Source organism: Cricetulus griseus (assembly GCF_003668045.3).
Source record: "Cricetulus griseus strain 17A/GY chromosome 1 unlocalized genomic scaffold, alternate assembly CriGri-PICRH-1.0 chr1_0, whole genome shotgun sequence".
NCBI lineage: Eukaryota > Metazoa > Chordata > Mammalia > Rodentia > Cricetidae > Cricetulus > Cricetulus griseus.
In genome coordinates, this window is record NW_023276806.1 from 261,247,549 (window position 1) to 261,270,900 (window position 23,352).

At 52.2% G+C, this 23,352-nt stretch overlaps 1 protein-coding gene across 1 annotated transcript; it reads right to left on the reverse strand.

Annotated features, from left to right (window-relative positions):
* Window positions 1-946: 946 nt before the first annotated feature.
* Itgb2 (integrin subunit beta 2) lies at window positions 947-22,366 on the reverse strand. Its single transcript, XM_035451913.1, has 15 exons — window positions 22,309-22,366; window positions 21,874-21,962; window positions 18,512-18,692; window positions 16,448-16,618; window positions 15,243-15,484; window positions 14,145-14,300; window positions 13,159-13,254; window positions 9,872-9,961; window positions 8,556-8,696; window positions 7,951-8,138; window positions 6,024-6,268; window positions 5,337-5,556; window positions 4,335-4,537; window positions 1,649-1,815; window positions 947-1,294 (listed from the first exon to the last, which is right to left on the reverse strand). The coding sequence occupies exons 1-15, from the start codon at window positions 22,364-22,366 to the stop codon at window positions 1,232-1,234; spliced, it is 2,310 nt and encodes a 769-aa protein (XP_035307804.1). The 3' UTR covers window positions 947-1,231.
* Window positions 22,367-23,352: the final 986 nt, after the last annotated feature.

Here is a 23,352-nt window from a genome sequence, read left to right on the forward strand (position 1 = left end):
CTCTATGGCTTGGGCACACAAGCTGTGGCCATTTACATGGCTGGGTGATATGGTTTGGATATGAAGTGTCCCTCTACAAAAGCTCCTGTATTGGGGCCCTGGTGCTTAGCTAGTGTCACTATTTTGGAAGGTTCTGGGAACTTTAGGAGGTAGGACTTTAGCTGGAAGACATAGGTCCTTGGGGGCCAATCCTTGGGGTAGCTTGTCACTAGCTATGCTCTGTCTCTCTGCTCCTGGATGCCATGAGGTACGCAGTTTGGACAGCATACTCCCAGGACAGAAAGCTCTGCTGAGCAGGTGGGGCTCAGCAATGGAACCGTCTGAGACCATGAGGCAAAACAAATATTTCCAGAAAAACTACCTAGTATGTTGGCTTATCACTCTCAGAGGTCCAAGGACACCATCATCACTGAGCACAACTTGGGTTCACTCACTCATTTAGAATGTGAGTCAGCAATGCTTTCCAGGTCACCCCCAAAAGCAGCTTAGGACAAAGTAACTTCTTAACCAACCCCTGGTTTGTGTTCTGGCCACCACCCTATCTTCCTGTACTAAACCTGACAGAGGAAGTTGGGAGCTGGAGGGTGCCATTTCTGTCACCTGACACCTTCGTTATGCAGCCACATGGGATTTAGCACTGGGTCTGGGAAGGCTCCATATATGCAGGTCACGGGCAGGGAAGAAGAGAACCAAGTCTCCCAATCCAAGGCCCTGAGCCCACCAGAACCCTCAGGATGTGAAAGGACCATTGGCAGGTGGGACAAAACACCCTGGAGCTCAGCCACCTTGCCCCAGAGGACTCTACCAAGCCCACCTTCTGTGGACAGCGCGGATAGAAGCTTTATTATTTTTACACATATGATTACAACACAATATGTGGGATATAGTTTTATACCCATATATAATACAACAGTTGGAATGTTAACAATACAAAAAAAATGGGATGTAGCTTTATACCCTGACAAGTTTAAATATAAATACGTTAGTGCCACTTTTACCAACAAGGAAATGTGTGCGGAACCTTGGGATATTCTTAAGGCTCTGTGGCAAGATTGTGCAGGTCAGACGATGAGTTCATGGCAAACCTGACAGTCTTGACATAAGGTGGAAAGAAACAGTGGGCCTTTGGGTCCTTGGCAGCACTGTGGTGAGCTGTAAGCCACATCATGGTTGCAGAGGGGAGGAGGCGAGGTCTAAGGATCTCATCTGGTTGATACTGACAGCTCTCGCCCTAGCTTTCAGCAAACTTAGGGTTCATGACGGTTGTGGTGGCACACTTGAAGAGGGGGTTGTCCTAGAGAGGAACCAAATAAGCTCTTGTCAGTACAGGGAGTGCGTCAAGACCAAGAAGCCACTGGATGAGTAGAGGTCACTCTGAGGAAGACTTCCCAGGGCCTGAGGCTCAGGCTAAGCCTGCACACCACAGCACTCTGGGAGCCTGGAGGCCAAGCTTCTGGAGTGAGGGATGGTGTCGTTACTCCAGGACAGCCACAGTCCCGCTGTGAGAAGTAACAGAGTTGGGAAAGACTCTCTATTTGGGTCTCGCAAGCATGGCTGGGATAGAGAGTGTACCAGACTGTCCCTGTGAGAGGTCAGTGAGGAAAGGAAGCATGAGCACCATGCGGATCCCCCAAGCGAGGCCACTCACATTGTTCCACTGAGACTTGAGCTTCTCCTTCTCAAAGCGTCTGTACTCCCTGAGGTCAGTCAGGTGGGTCAGGGCCTTCCAGATGACCAGGAGGAGGACACCGATGAGCACAACACTTAGCAAGGTGCCTCCTACGATAGCAGCCACATTGGGACCTGCCACACACTCTAAGAAGGAAGTACACAGCCAAGTGTCAGCCCTCCCTCCAGTGGCCAGTGTGCCACACCCCGGCCACAGGAGGCTCACACTTTGCCACATCTCATGAGTAGATGATGATGGAATCTAGCTTCACTCCTACCAGAAATCAGACCAGGCCCTGGGCTTCCAAATGACATAAAGGCCACTTGGCCTGGCTCTTGTTCACAGAGCAGGGGAGGCCAGGTCAGTGGCCAACCTGAAGAAAGCCTGGATGACATGTCCACATCCCTGGTCACCATCTGCTGGTGCTCAGGCTGGGGTTGTTGTCCAGTATGGGACTGGGCACAAGCAGTACAGTCTGAGATGGCACATCCAGGCAAAGGGATTCTATGGTGACCAACGCCAGGAACCAGAGGCCTGTGCTCAGGTGGCTGAGGCAGCCATAGGATGCAAAGGACAATGCCCTTAGGTCCAGTGCTGGGTTGCCTTGCTGTGGGCCTTGGGATGCAGTAAGCTACAGAGCAGACCCTGACTGTGGGGCGGAGGTACCATCTGCATGGATCTCTTTCTGCTGGGTCACCGACAACATTGTCATAGAGTCTCTCCTATCATTGTGGCCTTTTCAGGGAGGCCTTCCATTGTCTTCACAGTGCTTAAATAGCTTGGCCAACGTTGCACAAAACCGGTCATAATCCCAAACATGCCCCTCGAAGTAACCTGGAGGAGCCCTTGCTCTGGCAGGCTGGAGCCAGCAGCCCCCAACCCAGAGGACAGGTCGAGCTCCAGGTACTTCATAGCATCGGCATCCTACCTGCCTCTTATGGGGTCCATGATTTGAAGAGGAACCTGGGCTCAGGGGCTCCAGGGCTCAGTCCTGTATGAGCATGGTATGCTATTGACCTGAGCTTCTGATGGTCCCCTGAATGTCCTCCTCAGCGGTCCCCTCGGCTCTCTGAGTCTGAATGAGGTAGATAGCTAGAATCCTAAGGCTGCTCGTCTAAGCCTATAGGGTAACCCTGTCATATATTTTTGTCCAAATCCATCGTGCCCACCATCTTTGATCATTGTTATTCAACAAACTTCCAAGTTGTTCCAACTCCAACTTCCTGCTCCCTCTGTTGGGGACCCCAGTACCCCGCACCTGTTTCTGGCAGCTCCCCCGTGTCTCATTCAAAGGGGGGCTCTATCAATACTCCAACCTGCCCCGCCCACTCATCTCCTCTCTTGTTAGGTCCAAGCAGCAGTTGTCCTCTGTTAGTGTCTACTGCATGATGTATCTACTTGGTTAATGACAGGATAGTAGTCATCTTATACAATAAGACCATATCTGTCCCATCCCCTGATGAGACTGTGTTTACCTGAACCCTCACAAGACCATGTCCACCTCATTCCCAGACAGGACTGTGACCACTGGCCTCCTAATAGGATGGTATCCACATTATGCTCCAACAGGATAATGCCGACCTTATACCCCAGCAAGGGAGCTGCTAGGTGGACTTTTAAAAACACAATCTGGGGGCCAGTGAGATGGATCAGCCAGTAAAGGTGTTCGCTGTGCAGACATGGTGACCTGAGTTTGATCTCACAATTTAAAAGGGTGAGCCAACTCCCAGGGGTTGTCCTCTGATCCGCACACATACACTCACACATGCTCACACTAATAACAATGAAGAACTAACAATTATGGGGGGGGGGAAATAAACATAGCTCAGTATGGCCACTTTCATTCTGGAAACTTCTAATAGTTTCCTGGAATGTTCAGGAACAGGCCTGGATCCCTCCAGGACTCATGGGGCATCATGGGGTTCTAACTGCTCCAACCACAGACACTCTGCTTCCCCTTGTCTCATGGTCTCATCTGCCTCTCTAGGAGAACCAGCCCCAGGAACCTCTCACCGACGGCTGCAGCCTCACACTGCATTGGTGTATGTCTGGAGTATAGCCAGCTGCCCCCCTTCCCTTAAATGTGAACCTAGAGACCAGGTCAGAATCTCTAAGTTCACAGGTGTTACTGGGCCTGGCAAGGACCCGAGACAAGTGGAGGGACAGTAAACAGTGCTTTGGGGTGGAATCACCTCCACTTCTATGAAGCTCTCTAGGAAGCAACAGACACCATCCTCAGGATCCTCCCATCGGATGGGAGATGCCCTGGCTAGGCAGTGTGGCGCTACAATGCCATCACACCCAATATGTATTGTGGTTACCACTAGGAAAAGCCATCTGCTACTCATCTCCTCAGGCAGGGCCGGGTAAGGAGAGCAGTGTGAAAGAGAGCCATGGGCAGGGAAAGTGGATGGCTACTAGCCTGTCCTGAAATGCTGCTATGCCCAGGTACCCTGGATAGCTCTCCTACTTACTGCTGCTGGGCCTATCTTGCCCCACAGAAGAAAGAGCTTTCCTCTGTGGTCTTCTCACTGCAAAAGTCTGCAAAGGCCTCATGGCCGGAGTTCTATTCACCATGTTCAAGCCATACCAGATCATGTTATCATGCCATCATGTTCAACCCATACCAGATCATGTTAACATGTCAGGCACCACTGAGCCTCACCTCTGCTGTCCTCCACGTGAACGTCGTAAGTGTCCTTCCCGTCCTTCTGCTGCAGGGTGTAGGTCATCCAGCAGCCCTCTGAGTCCCGCTCCTTGCAGAGTTTTCCCTTCAAAGGGGTGAGCTGCAGCGTCACATTGGCGCACGCCGCACTGCAGTTCTTCTCAAAAGGGCCCCTATCGAATTTCCGGCACTCAGCACAAGAGCTGCAGAGGAGTAGGGTGGAGTGGGTATTGAGAGGGTGTTAGGGCATGAGGTGTGAAATGGCATCTTTTTTTTTTTTTTTTTCAAGATAGGGTTTCTCTGTGTAGCTTTTGCTGACTTGGCACTCACTCTGTAGACCAGGCTGGCCTCGAACTCATAGAGATCCGCCTGCCTCTGCCTCCCAAGTGCTGGGATTAAAGGCGTGCACCACCATCACCTGGTTCAAAGTGGCATGTTGCTGTACAAGGACCCTGGGGTGCACAGGTGTGCAGAGATGCATGGTTGTGGAAAGTTGCACTAGTGTGTCAAGGTTTGTGAAGATGAACATACAGGGGTGTGTCAGGATGCCCTGGTGTGTGTGGGCACACGGGATGAGAGGATGCATGGCTGGACCAGGCTGTAGAGCTATTCAAGGTGGCCTGGATGATTCAGGGCACGTAGGTGTGTCTGGTGCATGCCGTGAAAGCAGTAAGGGCATTGGCTTGCCAAGTAGTCCCAGGCGGAGTGTCCGGGAGCTCTCAGGACTCTGCGCAATGATGTGAGTGATGGGGGAATACAAATTGTGTTCCTAAGAGGGTCTGGAAGGCAGGGTCAGTGTTAACAGAAACCTGGTTCAAGGGCTGAAGGGGCATAGGCCTAGACCCCCTGTGAAGCCACGAACCCTGCAGGCTTGCAAGGAGACAGATGGTGGCGGGGACACTGGTCCTGCTGAATCCCACTAAGAACTATGCTACAGTTGTGTCTCTGGGGGCTCCCTGGTTGTCCAGCAGTGAGACCAGTATGGGCAATGGGGACACTCACATGTACAGGCTGCAGGGTGAAGGGCAGCCAGGACATTCTTCACACAGCGGTGGCTGGTAACCCGCATCACACTTGCATCTGTTGCAGTGACACCGGCCGCGGCCACTGCACTCTACCAGCCGTGTATTCAGACAGCCCTCAGTGGACCTCCGGCACTGGCAGGCAGAGCCCTCGAAGCCCTCTTTGCAACTGCATTGGCCGCAGGAGCAGGAGCCCCTCTCTGGAAAACAACCGAGGTGACCATGACTCACTTCCCTGCTAGGAACAGGCAGCCATCCTCCAGCCATCCTGCTCCCTAGCCTGATAGTGCCTTGCAAGGAGGACTGTTCTTATGGTCTCCTCTGCTTCTACCTATCCCTCCTCACACAGCTGCAGAGCATCATACAGGGACAGTGGACAAAACCACAGGGACCAGGGATGCCTTCCTGCCCTGCACCTCCAGCAACAGGGCCACCATTGAGCCAGATGGGACCTCCACATTGTATCTGAAAATCCCTTGGATCAGGACATGGCTGTCACATCCATTGCCTTCTCGGGACAATGCTGACCCTCGCAGACCCAGAAACAGATTGGGCAGGAGAGGCTTGCTAGTCTGTCCATCTGTCTGTCCCCAGTGTCCCACTTAACATCTCCTGGTACAAATGGACAAGAAAGTCCCCCCAGCTACCTGTGGCTCCCAACACTTACTTGGGCCACCACAGACTTGGCCGTCGTATCTTTCACAGTTGATATTGTCACATTCGCAGTATTGCCCAAAGATCACTTTGTTGGGGGTGTCACTGGTGTGGCACACACACTGCCCACAGATGCAGTCCCCCAGCCCCGAACACACAATGGAGCTGTTGTCCTTCCGGCAGCTTCCTTCCAGTTCCTGGCTGCTCCGGCCCTGCGTCTGGCACTCACAGTTTTTCCCAATGTAGCCGGATTCACACCTGGCGTGATGGGGGAGGAGAGTGTGCGCTTAGGTCCTCCCCTTGGGAGAGAGACACCTCCTGTCCTTCCTGCTGGCCCAGAACTCATCCAAACACCTGTACTGTATGGCACACCACACCGGCTGCCAAAGGTCTCCTCAGCAGGTGCCATGTACTAGCCAAGGAAGTTCCTAGGGGCATACAGATGACTGTCCTATAAGCATGACACCTGTGGTGGTTTGAAAGAAAATGGCCCCAAAGGGAGTGGCACTATTAGGAGGTGTGGTCTTGTTGGAGTAGGTGTGGTCTTGTTGGAGGAAGTTTGTCACTGTGGAGGTGGGCTTTGAGGCTCATACATGCTAAAGCCACGCCCAGTGAGATAGACCCCTTCCTGTTGCCTGCCGGCCAAGCTGTAGAACTCTCAGCTCCTTCTCCAGCACCGTGTCTGCCTGCATGCCACCATGTCCCACCATGATGATAATGGACTGAATCTCTGAGCTGTAAGCCATAAGTCACCCAATTAAATGTTTTCATTCATCCATTCATTCATTGGTTTTTCGAGACAGGGTTTCTCTGTGTAACCTTGGCTGTCCTGGAACTCATTCACTCTGTAGACCAGGCTGGCCTCAAACTCATAGAGAACCGTGTACCTCTGCCTCTCCCGAATGCTAGGACTACAGGCGTGTGCCACCCCGCCCAGCCTAAATGTTTTCCTTTATAAGAGTTGCCATTGGTCATGGTGTCTCATCACAGCAATAGAAGCCCTGACAAGGACAATTCCTCTGCAGGCCCATCCGGGAGCTTCCTGAGCACTGTGTTAATGGATTGTTCTAAGAATCCAGTATCTGTCCCTGCTGACCTGGACCTGGAAAGGGGTCCAGTGGGGACATGGTAGCAATGCCTCATCACTCACTACACTAGGTAGAAAAAGAACATGGGGGTGCGAGACATAGCTTAGTGAGACAGGAAGGTCAGTAGCCAACCCTGTCACGCCCTGCAATGTCCTGCTGTGGCAGAGAGCCTCGAAATTCACTGACCAATGGTCCAATCCTCCAGCCAAGTTAGCTCAGCTATGTAGAGAGGCCACTAGGGTAGCACACTCAGGACCAGGGCACAGTTCCGCTGGCTGGGGGTGGCCACTGAAACCACCACTATTACAGAGTGCCCAGGAGAAGGTATACAGTCAGTGCAGGCCTGAGACATGGACAGAGCACCCCAAATATCAGAAACCAGGGAAGCAATTGGGAGAGGATGTCTAGCACCCAGGCCACCAACTACATACAGTCTCTCTGCTGGGCATACTGCTCCCTTCCTCCTCCTTGACGTAGAGTATCCAAGCCCAATTGCATCCTGCACTGAGGCCTGTGCGTAAATGTTCACAGAGTGGCTTTAGGGCCCAGGCTGCCAGGAGTGGTCACCTGTCCTAGTGGTACTGTAGCTGCATGCTGCCAGCTTGATTGCTCAGAGTTGCTGAGGTCAGAGAGCTAGGACATGGGAGTACTTGCAGGCCATCTACCTCCTGGGTGAGCTGGGCATACCCCCCTGCAGACACCTGCTTCATGGGCTGGCATGCTGTGGGATGGCCATACCCACCTCACCTCACCATGCCCGCCTCACTACGCTATGGGCTGGCCATGCCCATTTCATCTGCAGACACCTTCCCTGAGGACGGATGTGCCATGGGTCACAAGCACCCTCCTCACCTGCAGATGCCACACTCCATGGCACCCTTGCCTCCACAGAGACCCTTCTCCCGACTCTGGTCCCGGCACTGGCATTCACACTGGGGAAGGACCTGCACGGTCACTGTGTCAGTGAAGCCCAGTGCCCGGATGACAAAGGACTGCTCCTGGATGCACTCTGAAGCTGTGACCTTTACCTGGAAGGTGACCTATAGGAGAATGGTGAGGTTCAGTTCAGGACTGTGAGTGAACAGGGTAACGACCCTGCTCTCATCCCCTTGCCTAGTCTCAGCTATCCCAACCAGATACTGGCGCAGCTGTGCATGACCAGCAGTTGCCCCCAGAGGGCGCTGTCATTCCATACCCATCAGTCTACCCAGGACCACTCTAGAGATTTGCAGGTATTCATTGTGTTGATAGGCGTGAACCTGCCGCTGAGACCAGTCAGGTACCTTCCCTGTACCCTTTCCCTGATGTCACATCTGGCCTCTCTCAGCTGTTTAAAGGGAAAAGAGGCTGGCTGCTGGCCACTAGTGGATTCCTTCCTTGCTTACCCTGTGGATCTCCCTAGGACCCTCCAACACACTGGTATGGGAACCCCAGGTCCCTCAGCAGGCCAGGCTCACCGGGATGTTGATCTGTACACCATCACAGTCCCCTCGGGGTTTGCCTATACTTGATGCTCCATTACTGCAGAAGGAGTCATAGGTGACTTTCAGGGTGTCGGGAAGGGTGGAGTGGTCCAGAAAGACCCTGGAGGAGAGTTTCTGTAGACAGAGAGTAGTTATGCTCAGGGGTGACAGATCGGGCCATCCCTGAGCCCCGGCCATTTCACTTCTCACACCCCTCGTGCACACCTGCTGGGAGCTTAGTGATTGTGTCAGGATGGGACAGCAGGCTGATTGCACGGGTTTGCTCTGAGACCAGCATAGACATAGGCATGAACCCTGTGAGGACTATCCCCTCACTGTTGAACCCCGGGGTTAGTGGAAGAGGAATGGTGGATTGTTGAACTGATGGGAGAGACAAGACACAGATGGAAAAAGACGGAGAACAGGTGGCATCCAATGAGTGGGCATGATGGCGTCGCCCAAGTCATCCCGGTAAAGACAGAGCTGGACATGACTGGGCAGTGGCCAGGCGTGGGAGCCTGCTTGGGGCTCCTGGAGCTCACAAGGCTGGAGAAGGGAACGGGACTCCCCACCCTGTCCCTGGGCTTGCACTCCAGTCTGCAACAGTGGTATTAAAGGGCCTCCCAGATAGTATGTGCTTCCAGACTTCAAGACATCCAGCAGCAGGGATGCAGGCCAGAACTTTGGGGACACCTGTCACTGGGAGTAGAGTTCTGTTATTGGTTGGGGCCTGGATGGTGTCTGAGCCCTGAGCTGTGTTTGGTGAACACTGGTGTTCACCAGAACCCTGGGCCTCTGAGGGAAGCAAATCTGGGTGCATTTAGACAGACTGCCATCATTAACAGGGGGGAGGGAGGGAGGATGATGGATGATGGGTCTTGGAGGACTCACCCAGAATAAGGTTGAGGACTGGCATACAAGGGGTGCTCTACCTCAAGGGAGTCTTCACAAGGCCCAAGGCCACTGTGATGATTTCTGGGGTCTCCTACCGTGAGACACATCATTCTCATCATTCTACCTCTGCCAGCCATCCATTGCCCACTATTCCATGTCAGCCAGCATGGAAGAGCCTCAATAAGAAGGGCCTGCCACTGTTTCAGGAAATAGCAGATAGGGTCTGGTACAGGCCAGCCATGCCACAAAAGGACACAAAGCCGTGGGAAGGGGCTGGCACATCCCTCCTTTCTCCCTGCCATGCCTGTCCAGAAGCTGTGAGGATCCCAGTAGGGCGTGGCAAGGTGTCCCCCATGCCACTCATCTGCTGACCCATGGGGGCTGTGCCAGCCCACCCGGCTCTGCTGGGGACTCACGTAATAGGCGTTCTTGATGAGCTGTACCACGTTGCTGGAGTCATCGGACAGTTCCCCCACTGCTGACTTGGGGATGATTTCCGTGAGTTTCTGTTGATGAGAAGTTCAAGCTGGCACGTGGTGCTACAGGCCCCTCCAGAGCCACGAGGCTTGTGATGGATGCCCAGGGCCTCCATTCCTCATGACATTGTTCAGTAAGTCAGTGCTGTGCTGCTGAGTGACAATAGCAGATTTTTTGGAGCAAACCCTGAGGAGCCAGGACCGGTGCTGGCACCTGTATCCCAGCCTCTCATCCCTGCGGAAGGGCAGCAAGCCCTTAGGAGCTGGGTCTCGTGTCCCAGGCCTCTCATCCCAGATGTTTGGGAGTCTGAGGCAGGGGGATGACAAGTTCAGGGCCTGCCTGGGTTACTCATCCAGACTGTCTCAAAAGAAAAAGTGAAAAGGGGGCTGAGGGTGTGGGCCAGCAGCAGAGCACTTGCCTTGCATGGATTCACTCTCAAATTCTGAGTAGGAAAGGGAGGAAAAGCTGGAACTAAAGAAGCATGCCTTTAGTTCCAGCACTCGGGAGGCAGAGGCAGGCGGACCTCTGTGAGTCCAAGGCCAGCCTGGTCTACAGAGCAAGTTCCAGGACAGCCAGGGCTACACAGAGAAACTCTTTCTCGAAAAAAGTAAAAGGAAGGAAGGAAGAAAGGAAAAAGAGAGGGGAAGGGAGGTTGGAAGGGAGGGAGGGAAGGAGGGAAGGAGGAAAACCAGCTCCAAAGCCCTGAGTGGAAGTTACACTTTACACTCGTGGGTGTGAATGTGCGCAGTAGACATTTCAGCCTGATAGCGTCTTTGACCTGGGAACACATGCCTGGTTCACCACGGGACAGTATTCCTACCACATCAGCATGATACACAGATAACAGTGAAATGTGGTAAAATCACAGGAAGTGGTAGGCCTTGACCATTTCAATGGGTTTCAGAGTTCCAATTTAATAGTGACGTTATGAAACTGTGATGTTACAGGCCTGCTGCTCAGAGGAGGTGGGTCAGACAGAGCCTCTGAGTGACAGACAGCCTGCATTTTCCTCACATCTTTCCTAGTGTTATTCATAGCCATGCCATACTTTGTGAACAGGAAATGCTCATTGGCCTCTGACACACCGCCACATAACTGATGACCAAGCCACTCAGGCTCAGCACCCTTCCTTGAGTCTCTGGAATAAAGTCTGTCCCTTCCATGAGTCCATCATAGCCCAGCCACTAACGCCTCTGGCTCTGCAAACCACCTCATTTGCCCTGGCACAGGGACCAGCCTTGGCCAGGAGAGCTGTGCTCTTGTATGTCCAGTCTGTGGAGCTTACTCTCCAATGTCTCTTCAAACTACTGCGCACTTTTTGGAGCCTGGGAGCCTGGCAATAGGACTGCTAGTATGGCCATTAGCCTAGCCATCGTGGCTTGTCTAAGACCTTCCATGCGACCTGATCCCCAGTTCTCATTCAGCAGGGTACATTCCACAAAAGTCACCTGCCCAGGTATTGTGTGTTTTCTTCTATCTTCACTTTCTTGCTCAGCCCAACCTCTACTCCACCAGTTTGGAAGCAGCATGGCTGCACAGAGCTGTGATACAAGAAGCCTGGGTTCACACTTGCTAGTGTCTTTGAAGACAGAGTGATGGCAGGGACTTGTGAGGAACTGAGATCTCTCTCAGATGAGGTGGCAGGTGCTCTCTGAAGTCACTGGGTAGCTGAGCTCAGTGTCTCTGTAGTGGCCCTCCCAAGTGGGCACCGTTGCCCTTCACCAAGGAGGAAGGTGGGCCCCTTCTTTAGATGTGTCTAGCGTGGCTAAGATCTAAGGTTCTCTGACCTTGAAGAATGAGCCATCAGACATTGAGTACAGCCATCATCTTCCATGCTTCAGGTCTCCTGACAGGCATACACATCTCATTCTGGCCCAGGGCCCTATGCTGAGCAGCTCCTAGAGTAGAGATTCTTCTAGGAGAGGAGGAGTAGTACTCTTGCTTCTAGTAAATCCTGGATGCCTCACTGCCCAGTAAAGGTGGGCTGCCTACAACTTGCACATTCCAAAGGAAGGTGGCCCTGGGAAGTAGCTCCTGGCAGGTGGGTGTCTTCAGGCCATGAAAGATCTACTCATTCTCAGGAGGGGCTGGAGGACTTGGTCAGATGAGAGATTATCCCTGCATGGGGAGGGGCCATGGAAGTTTGAGGCCCATCTCTCTCCCTTTCTGTTTCTTATATCTACTGACTTTACCCCCGACACTGTGGCAAACCGACTGGGAGTCTAGTAGCTTTGCTTAGATCTGTAGGCCTGTCCAGCAAGTTACTAAGCCACGGAGAAGGCTTGGGAGCCTGACCACACCTGAGAATCTTGCCTGTGTGAACTCATCCTTGGAGGATTTTCCCTCTGCTCCTCCTTTCTAAGGCAGGACACACACATGGCATGACAACAGCAGTGAAACACAGGATGAGCCTCAAGTAGCATTTTGAAAAAGGGGCTAAAGAGAGCCACCCGACCATCAGAAACACTGTCTAGCTCAGCAGCTATTCCTTGCTCTCACACCATTGGGTCCAGTTACTCCTGTCTTAAGAGATGAATGGATGGAAGTGATATTCTTGCTGTATGAACTGAAGGGCCCAAAGGTCTCCTGACTACAAGAATGGGACTTTACCTTCCCCTCGAGGCTCATCTCTCTGGATGCAAAGCATTGGGGTCATCAGGCCTGACTCTACAAGGAGCAAGCATGGCTGCTTCCTCCCCAGGAGAATGGACAACTGTTTCAAAGCCAATGCCAAACCCAAGATCCTGTTTGCTTTGGTTTTGTCTTTTGCTTGTTGAGGTGCTTTGGAGAAAGGAGGTGTCCCCCATGGGCAGAACTGAGGTCTGAGGTCTCCTCAGGAAGTAGCAACATGTCGAGTTTGGCTCCATTGGAATGCTGGTTACCCAAAGGGGCTTCTCTTTGAGAGAGAGAGAGAGAGAGAGAGAGAGAGAGAGAGAGAGAGAGAGAGAGAGAGAGAGAGAGGAGTAGTTCTAAACTGCTTCGTTTCAGAAGAAACAGAAAGAGCAAACAGCACTATAGAATTTCAAGACGTGGACACCGTGTGGCCCAGTGGTAGCCTCAGCTTCCTCCACCAGGATATTCACACCCAGAAAACTGTGGCTACTGGCCAGGCTGGCCACCCACAGGCCATCATGAAAAGCAGAACTGAGGCAATATTGGGCAGGGCCTGGCTTGTCACTCACAGCTGAGATGGCCTGTCGCCCACATTGCACAAGGCTCCACTTACTTCATATGTTTTCACCATCTTCTTTGTCACCGCAAAGATCGGCTGAATGTTGCTCTCGGAAAGTTTGTGTGCCAGCTGGCCCACCGATGGGTAGTCCTGGAGAGAGGGGACATTTTTTCAGACAAGCCTTCCAGGACACCTTGGGGAAGCAAGCGTCCATGCTGTCAGGGCATCGGCACTTGCTCAGGGCAGGCCTCACTTGGAGTAGGTTTACAAGCATGTGACAGGACTGACAGGAAACCAATTACTTTGAAATACATGAAGAGACCACTGACAATTGTGATGGTTCTCTTGGTCAATGCCAGGTAAAGGAAGCTACTGTGAGTTACCACTCTGGGTGCTAAGCCAGCCCAGTGCAAACAGCATTCTGAGGAGCTGCTGTATAGGCACTGGGAAGTACCTGCGTTTCCACTAGGGCTAGATTTTAGACTCCACCCCTCACCACCATGATGTGTAGCAAATGGGCATGTCATTCAACATTATGGGGGTGGCAAATGGACATGATAGCCTTGCTTCTGCCTGGGGTCTGGACCCCTAGATTCTATCTGCCAATAACTCCAAATCAGTGGGTTTCAGTTGGTCCCTGCAGGATGTGGGCTCAAAAATCCTTCATGGTACCTTTGGAAAGGCAATGAGTGTCCAGAGTGTCCAGGCCTTGGAGCTCTGACAGGGCCCTGACAGGCGGAGCAGGCATGCATAGAGACAGGGAGATGGATGGATGGGCGGGAGTGGGGCTGGGTCAGGTCCTCTGCTGTGAGGACCAGAGCCAGAGCAGCCTTCCAGACAGATGTGAGTGCCAGGAATCTCGTTATCACCAGGGTCACTGAGGACTCCTCTGAGACTTGTTATTTGTGTTAAGAGGACTCTGGGTTCTGCTAGGGTGACCTAGGCCTGTGACCCTGCTCTCATCCTGTCCTCTTGTCATTCCTGAGTGGCCTTTAACCAGTCTTGGTACTGCGATGTGCCAAGGCAGGCAGAGAACTTACGAACTCATTGCTCCTCTTGTACATGTTATCTTCCAGGTGGCAGCGGCCATCATTGGGCGTCAGGATGGCACCAAGCTTCCCATCTCCAGCAAAGTGGAAGCCATCATCTGTGGCAAACACCAGCAGCCTCGTAACATTGCGCCAACCAATTTCCTCCTGGGAAGAAGGCAGACAGAGGTTACTTGCCTCCATTTCCCTGCTGGGCCCTCAGGAGACAGAGAAAGGGGTGGGGGAGGGAGGGAAGGAGGGAAGGAAGGAGGGAGGGGGAGAGAGAGAGGGAGGGAGCCTACCCAGTGCGAAGGAAGCATCTAAACCAACAGCTCCCAGCATGCCATGCAGGAGTGTGAGGTAAGAACTGACACACATCTGAATCTAAAGAGATAAATCTTCCATAGTCTTCTTCAGACCTTGAACTAGACTCCAATGACACAATTGTGAAGGAGGAAAAGTATGCAGAAGTGTCCATTAAAATGGAAACACCTCCCAACCACTAAAATGGGGATCAAAGGATGTCCCTGGGGGAGTTGAGTGCCAGAAACAATGGAAGGAGCACACACTTGCCGCACCCAGGCTTTGTACTATGAGCCAACACAAATGTAAAATGTGTGTGCCCACAATGTGAGCCCAACAAAGTTGGAGATCTGAGAGCCGGACTAGGGTGGGATTGGCTTGCTGCAATGAGGACATTATAAACAGTCAGAAACTGACAGGCAGGGGTGTGGCTGAGGAGCCATGAGAGCTAAGGACAATCTTCACACTGAAGACCCACTGCCGCTGGGCAGCCTGGCTCACAGAGAGCTGTGAGAGCTATCAGCTAATGCCGACCTGGCTCACAGAGAGCCAGGGCTATCAGCTAATGCTGAAATGTGTTTTTCAGAGCGATGCAGCCACTCTTCCTTTGCTCTCTGATCTGGGAGGCTGGGAGCCACCTGGGACGTGGACCCAGGAGCCACCTTCCAAGATCCAGGGTGACAGAATGGGGTCAGATGGGGTGAGTCCCTGAACAGGCCCACCAACCAGAGCAAGTGGCCCCACAGCACTGGTGGAGCTCCCGAGTTTGAGGAAACTGAGAGATCTGAACAGGGACAGTGGCCTCACCGGGCATGCAGCAACTTGCATTATGGCATCCAGCCCACCCTCAGGGGCGTCCAGGTTTCCGGAAATCAACTGCTTGCCGACCTCTGTCTGAAACTGGTTGGAGTTGTCGGTTAGCTTGAGCACATGCCGAAAGGCAAATGGGGGCTGGCAGGCCTTCTCCTTGTTGGAACATGGGTTTCTCAGCTTCTCAGGATGTGTGTTGACAAAGGGCAGCACTGTCTTGTCCACGAAGGACCCAAAGCCTGAGGGTTACATGGCATGAGGCAGGGGGACCGGAGACAGAGGCAGAAGGCAGGGCTCCAGGAAGGACAGTGAGGTAAGGGCCAAACCTCAGTTTCCCAAACAAGGAAGAAAGCAAGATGATGGTTGGGGAGCATGTGGTACCAGCATGTGCGGTGTCACGTGTAGGTGAGTATATGCTAGGTCATGTACAAGCATGAGTGTGTGTGTGACAGAGCGTGTATAGGTATGCGGTCAAGTACATGTGTGGCTGTGAGTATTTGCATGTGAGTACGTGTCCATATACACGTGTGCTCTTTTTTTGGGGGGGGGCATGTTTCGAGACAGGGTTTCTCTGTGGCTTTGGAGGCCGTGCTTGTGTTCTTGTGTATGCAGACATAGAGGCACACATGTGTGGCTAGGCAGGTACACGGACATGCAAATAATGTGTTTGAGTGTGGGATCCTGGACATATGTGAGCATGAGTGTGTGAGCATACAAGACTGTGATGAGCTTGCACCCTGCATTCAAGTGTGCAGGTGGGCATCCTCACACAGACGATAGGGCAAAGTACTGTTGTTCAGGACTGAGTAGGGGGTGCCTTGTCCCCTTGTCCCATGTGTGTGGTGAAGATGCTGAAGCTGGTCAGTGCTGCAACCTTCACCCTGAGACCTGCCCTGCAGTTTGCTTCCATTACCGTGCTAACGGCATGGTTACTATAAGATAGACACACTTCTTAGTAATTGACACTGCAGGACTGTTGCCTTTTAAACATCAAAATATAAAGAGAGAAAGGTTGGAGGAGGAGTCCACAGGTCTTAGCAGCCCAGATGTGGCCCATGGTATTGATGCAGGGCTGATTCTGTTCCCATAAACACTGTGTATGCAGCTCCCCAGCTTCTGCTCCCGAGGGTCTGTGAGGATGGAGGTGTGTGGTGGCAGGGGGTTCCCAAGATTGGAATGCATGTGTGCACTGTGGCTCTCACCGATGCGGCCAGACTCAGTGATCTCATTGAGGGCCCGGAGCAGGTCACCGCCCAGCTTCTTGACATTGTTGAGGTCGTCCAGCATGGAGTAGGAGAGATCCATGAGGTAGTACAGATCAATGGGGTAGCCCTTTGCCCGCCGGAAAGTCACATTGAATGCAGCTGCCTGCCCTGTTGGAGGAGAGGAGCAGGGGACACTTTGAGCCTGGCTGCAGTCAGCCAGCCCTCACGCAGTCCCCAAATTCCTATTGCCTCCCCATTTACTATGACCTGGCAGGGCCTGTGGCCAGGATACTGGATTCAGGTTTGTGGGCTCACTCCAAGAACAAGAATGCCTGCATGGCTGTGTGTGTGTGTGTGTGTGTGTGTGTGTGTGTGTGTGTGTGTGTGTGTGTGTTATGCAAATACCAGAGTTGGAAGCCTAACTATCCAGATCTTGGTGCTAGTAGTCAGGCCAGAAGGGTTAACATTTTTACAAAGAAGGCCCAGAGAGCCACCCCTGTCTTCCCACTAGGAGGGGCAGCACCTGTGCCAGCTGGGACTTCCTGGTTCAGGTAAGCCGGCATGCCAGAACTGCCCTCCAGGGGTCAGTAGGGATGGGTCAAGGGCAGAGGTCCTAGTGCAGAAGGGCTTGTGTCAGCTTACAGGACATCAAGGGACAAGCTCTGTCCTCTAATGTCCCTAGGATGACCTCCCAGAACCACCCCTCTGCCTTATACCCTTCCTTCTCCTTACCCTGCCCCTCAGACACCATCTAGATCCCAGCACTGCATAGTCTGGGCACAAAGTAAAATCACATGGGAAGAGTTTAGGACTGTCTTGATCAGGTTGGCCCATGGGCATATCTGTGAGGAACTATGTCAGACTACCTTCATTGGTGTAAGAAGACCCAGTATGAGAGTGGGTGCAAAATTCCCCGATTTGGGGCCCTGGTCTGGTTAAAAGTAGAGGAAGTAAGTCAAACACTAAGCATGCAGTCATTTCTCTTTGCTTTTGACTGGGGATGGGATGTGAGCGGTTGCTTCAAGTTCCTGCTGCCTGGACTTCCCTGAAATAATAAACTGTAACCTGAAATTGTGAGCTAAAAACAACCCTTTTTCCCACTAAGCTGCTTTTAATCAGGGTATTTCACCACAGCAACAGAAATGAAACCAGGATGATCGTCCTGAGTCTCCTCTCCCCACTCAGGGGCTTTGTAGGGTTATCTGCTGGTCCCCCTTGGAACTGTGGCTACAGCTACATCGAGTCTGCCCACAGCACGTCTGCTGTCCCAGCTATGCTCACTTCACTGTGTCCGACCCAATCGAGCACGCCTGTGGCAAGCCTGGTTTGAAAAGTTATGCATCCCTGGCTACAGGACTTGTCAGGGCTCTCACTCTGCCAAGGGTAGCTAAGCCTTCTGAGAGTGGAAATGAATGGTGATTTCTAAATGGTTTGCTTCCCCATTTCAACAAGGCACAGACCAACTGCTAAGAGAGGATCCATCCAGGCGTTGGTGGCACATGCCTTTAATCCCAGCACTCCGGAGGCAGAGGCAGGCGGATCTCTGTGAGTTCAAGGCTAGCCTGGTCTACAGAGCGAGTGCCAGGATAGGCTCCAAAAGCTACACAGAGAAACCCTGTCTTGAAAAACAAAAGAGAGAGAGAGAGAGAGAGAGAGAGAGAGAGAGAGAGAGAGAGAGAGAGTCCAGACACCTAGTGCAGACAGTGGGGTTGAGGGAATCCACCCAGGGCGGAGTTCAGACTTTGAAGTAACTGTTTTAAAAATTACAGTTATTTGTAACTGTAGGATTGGCTTGCACACACCATGTGCATAAGGAGATCAGATAACTGCTTGGAGCTTTTGGTTTTCTCTTTTCACCCTTTGGGCCCTAGGGTATTGAACTCAGGTAACCAGGTTTGGTGGCAAAGCACTTTCACCCATGGAACACTTTCACTGGTCCTGGAGCTCAGACTTCTGTGAGTCAAGTTCACTGTCCAACCCAGAGACTGCCCCATCTGTCTGCCCTGACAGGACACACAGGCTGAGCTCCTAGATGCCCTGGACAGCCAACTCTAAGCCTACCTGGTCGCAAGTAAAGAGTCACTTTTTGTGGAGATAACTGCTTCCGTTCCCCCGGTTGGTCAAACTGAGGTTCAGCAAGGCTCCTGGGTTCCATTATGTCATCGGCTGGACAACCCTTCTGCAGCAGCTGAGCCCGTGTGTCACAGCGGAGGGAGTCAGGCTCTCCTGGTCCAGTGAAGTTCTAGGAGGAGGGGTCGGGCAGAAGGCACAGTGCTGAGACAGTGGGGTCCAGCCCCATTTCCTTCTTACCTGCCCTTGAAACTTCAGTTAGCTGTCCCAGTGGGATGGGGTCATCCTCTAGGGAAAACCAGACTCCTAGACAGCCTAGGTCACCCAGACAGCTCCAAGTTTCCCTGAGAGCTCCAGGTCACCAGAAGCATAGACTATAGACTTTTCTCTATCTTTCGGGCACTGACTCCATCAGCAAAGACTTGAGGTTCTCTATCTCTAGCTTGATCAGCAGCCTCAAGCTCAAGTGCTGGCCAGAACCCTCTGGTCCTTCCTCAGCAGGACCTTTGCTGGGAGCTTCTGTCTCCCAAGGGAATGCAGGTGCTCTCTTTGAACCAATGTGACAACCCTTGCTGAGACTCATGGCAGAGCTTGGGGTCAAGTTTGATGGGGGATGTTCTTTTGTATATATGTTTCTCTTATTGGTTGATGAATAAAACACTGGTTGGCCAGTAAAGGCAAGAAGATAAGAGGGCTAGGAGACAAGGAGATTGCTGGAGAGAGAGGCGCCACAAAGGGATGCCATGTAGAGATCAGAAAGATAGGATGTTCCAGGTGTTCTCTGGTAAGATAAAGCCATGTAGAAATATATAGATTAGTAGTTATGGGTTAATAATTAAGAGAGAGCTAGCCAGTAAGAAGCCCTAGCCATCAGCTTACAGTTTTATAATTAATATTGCGTCCATGTGCTTATTTGGGGCAAAGCAGCTGTGGGCCAGGTTAGAAAGAAACTCCATCTTCACAAGTTTCTCCCAGTTCATAGGGAAACCAGTTGGTGAGGGGAGTGGAGAGCCTGGGGGACCTTCATCTTGACTACCACGTCTCTTCAAAAAACCCCTGGATTTGACATGGAAGTCATTCTTGGTCCTGAACTGGAACCTGTTGCATCCAAAGGAGGACTGGTTCACCTGCAAAGTACCAAAAAGCACCGGGCTGCCTGTTTTCCCACAGACAGTAAAGCCAGACGAACAACTCAGAAGTGCAGTAGACACCGCCTGCCGAGTGTCTCTGCTCTGTGTTTGCTTTCAGAGCCACATCTTAAGTCCTCAAGAAACAGACGATCAGCCGGAATAGAGATAAGAGAAGCAAGCGTGTAATCCATGTAGAACAAGCGGCCTGACTGTTCATTTCAGGTGAGTAAAATGGCTCAAGAGGAAGAGAGAAAAGCTAGTCCATCTAAGAATGGCTTGTCCATGCTTGCACCACAGCTCTCAGTCACAGGATAGAAGTTACAACACCAGGCCTCTGCTCTGGAGCTTTGCCTGTAGCGGACATGATCGATGGCAATAGAAGTCAAAAACCTTGTGGGATGGAGAAGATGGGGAAAGTCGCAGAGAATGCTGGGAGCCCACTTGTCATGAAAGCATAGGAGCCTTCTCTAACTCTAACTCTTGGCCAGGGGAAGGCCAGAGCACAGTTAGCACAGCTGGTCATCCCAGAGTATGAAAGTTCTCAGAACAAGACAAAATGACAACAAAAAATGTCATATGAATGATACCCAGAGCATCTTAGAGGGGCCCAATGGCCTGACATGGACCAGTTGAACATCAAATTGGAAAAATAATAGTCATAAACTATGAAGAGAATAAAGATCTGCAGATCCATCAATGGGGTGGGGGCTGAGAGAGAGAGAGAGAGAGAGAGAGAGAGAGAGAGAGAGAGAGAACCATTTTACAGTCACTACAGTGGTAATGGAAATTTGCCTGAGTTGCCAGTAGTCAAATTGCAAGGTCACAGACTTAGTTTAGTGGGGACAGAATGCTAGCAACCTGACAGCACCTCACAGACGAGCCTGTCACTCACTGTGGGGGACACAGGATGTGAGGAGAAACCTGGCAGGTGTCACCTTAGCAAACATCATTAGTGCAGGGACATAGGGCACACCAGTGAGGGCACCATGTGTGCCTCATGTAGGGCACCAAGAATAACTCACTGTCTGGTGACCCTAGTGTACATCAGAGGACATGCTGGGTTGGAGGCGCCAAGGGACATTCTACACTGATGGCTCTACTCATCCTAAAACGACAAAGCTGGGAATGTTCTGGATATAAGGGTAGTAAAATGGCACACCGTGTGTCCTCAGATTATGACAGTATGGAAAAATGTGAAAATTTGGCAAGATGCAAATACGGTCTGCCCATTGGGCCAATATTACATTTGCTGAGTTTGATAACAGGATCAAATATGAACATACACATATGGCATGGTTCGTGTTGACTATCAGCTTGACAGGCTCTGGACTCTCCCAACAGGCAAGGCTCCAGGCACACTGGGAGGGACTGTGTTGACTAGGTTCTTTGACATGGGAAGACCTGCCCAGTGCAGGTGGCACGGTCCCATGGGTTTGGGTCCCGGACTGAAGAGAAATGAGGAAGGGAGTCGAACATGGACATTCATCACCCTGCATCCTGTCTGTGGATGTGATGTGACTAGCTGCCCCACACCCACACCCCCGCTGCTGTGACTTCCCCACCATGACAGACTGTCATCTCTAACCGTGAGCCAAAATAACCCTTCCTTCCTTAAGTTGCTCTTATCAGGGTGTTTTTATGACAGTAACAGAAAAGTAACTACGACAGTACATTTTATAAAAAACACACTCAGTGTGTTTTTGTTTTGTTTTGTTTTTTATAAGCGAATACCTTATTCTCAAAGACCTATGAAGATAGAAGGGACAGAGGCTGTTGGTGTAGTTTCCACCAGAAAGGATCAGGCGACTGAGAAGAAAGAGTAATGTGGGTGTTTCCCTGTGGGGTCAGCAGCTTGGGGACCCCAGGAGGAGCATACGATAAAGGCTTAGACCCACAGGAGGAGCCCTCTATAAGAGGTGGCCAGCTGTACTGAGGGACTGGGGTACAGGATGAGAAGTCCCCTCCATGCCTGCCTGTGGGCCTTTACCTCCTCCTGTTCTTGATTCACACTGCAAAGCTGGACTGTCCCTCCCTACATACCTGGAGTCAGCCTGGGTTACCATGGTACATCCATCTCCCTCCTCGAAACTTCTCTACTGAGTCATTCCTGCTATGTCCTAAGGAGATTGTCCTGGTGTCCCTGGCTTCAGAGAAGTAGAGGTCCCTACCCAGGAAGAGGGGAAGGGGGCTTAAAAACTGTCAGGCGACCCACGCAGCTCTTACCAGCTTCTGGCACCATGCGCATCCAGGCCCCGACTGGACACAGTCCTGACAGTTGCTGACTTTGTACTTGGTGCACTCCTGGGACATGACTGAGGAGACAGACAGGCTGGATGAGGACCCTGCACCCACTCTGGCTGCTCTCAAGAGTGAGTGGGGAGGGGGGGTAGACGAGGCTCTGGGGAGGGTGTAGGCTAGTGTCTACAGCCTTATGTGATCTGGGAAGGGCTCTGAGTCGTCCCAGTGGGATTCAGAGCAGCACCCCTGAGGAAGTCAGACTCCGCCTCCTGTTATATGGGGATCAAAGACATCCATGCCTGAGACTGACTCCCAGAGGATGGTCCTTCCTCAGCCATCTGGGAACTTATGCCCAAGAGGACATGAGGTGGGCCTGCTGGGTGGGAATGTCATGTGTAGGGACAACATCATAGAACTCACCTGATCCCAGGTAGAGCAGTCCAGCTAGAGCGAGCAGCAGTGAGTGCCAGCCCAGCATGTCCTGTGGAGAGAAGGGCTGGGTGACTTCTGGCTGATCACCTGAAGACTTCCTTCTTGCTGGCCTCCTGTCCTGCTGCCACAGGGCATGAAAACCAGGCAGGGCCAGCACAGGTATCACTCAAAGTCCACAGGGTAACTGGCTCAGGTGGCCAGGTCCCTAGAAGAGCAGGCAGCCAGCCTCTGTGGGACTACCATAGGCATGCATGCATTCATGCATGCATGTGCACGCGCACACACACACACACACACACACACACACACGGGTGGGGGGAGGGAGGGAGGAGATGAAAAGAGAGCGAGACAGAGATAGAGACAGAGAGACGGAGAGAGATGCATGCCATACAGGCAGCCCCACTCCCCACCCCACAAGTGCAGTGGCTCACACTGTCGGGGCACAGCTGTAACACCTGTGTACTCCAAGTCCTTAACGAGCTTGGACCCCAGATCTGGTTGACCCAGATAGCAGAATTGGGCCCAGGTAGAGCCATGAACTTGGAGCACTTGTGGAACAGGGCTGAGCTGGCTCACAGAGACTCTCTCTGTCTCAAATACTCCTTGGAGCCTTGATTCTATTCTTGCCCAGGAGGAGATAGAGCTGGGGACCTTGTTGGAATCCCTGTCCCGGGCAGGGGAGAATCGGCTTCACAGAGCTCATCCATGGCTTTGACTACCCTACTGCTGGCTGCCTGTTGCCATGTTTCCAGAACCACAGCATCCTGTCCTGCTTATAATCCATGGCACTGAGGGCCTTGAACTAATAAGGGGCCCAGCTGGGGACTAGGCATGCTGAGAGGCCTGGGGTGTGACTTCCTTCCTCATGGCTGGGCACCGGCAGGACTGCCATTCTCCTAGATCTTTACTGGTATCCTCCTTCCCCTGCAAGGACCCAGAGAGGTCAGGACTCAGCCCCTGGGACCTATGATGTTCTGAGTGGTGTGGCCCCTGGGTCTGAGTTCCTAAGACATGAGGATCTGTGGCAGGCAG

Coding starts and splice junctions, on each gene's coding strand:
- Itgb2 (XM_035451913.1), bottom strand. CDS start 22,366: ATGCTGGGCTGGCACTCACTGCTGCTCGCTCTAGCTGGACTGCTCTAC. Junction 8,697..9,871: donor TCATCAAGAACGCCTATTAC/GTGAGTCCCCAG, acceptor CTCTGTCTACAG/AAACTCTCCTCCAGGGTCTT. Junction 6,269..7,950: donor ATGGAGTGTGGCATCTGCAG/GTGAGGAGGGTG, acceptor CCATCACGCCAG/GTGTGAATCCGGCTACATTG.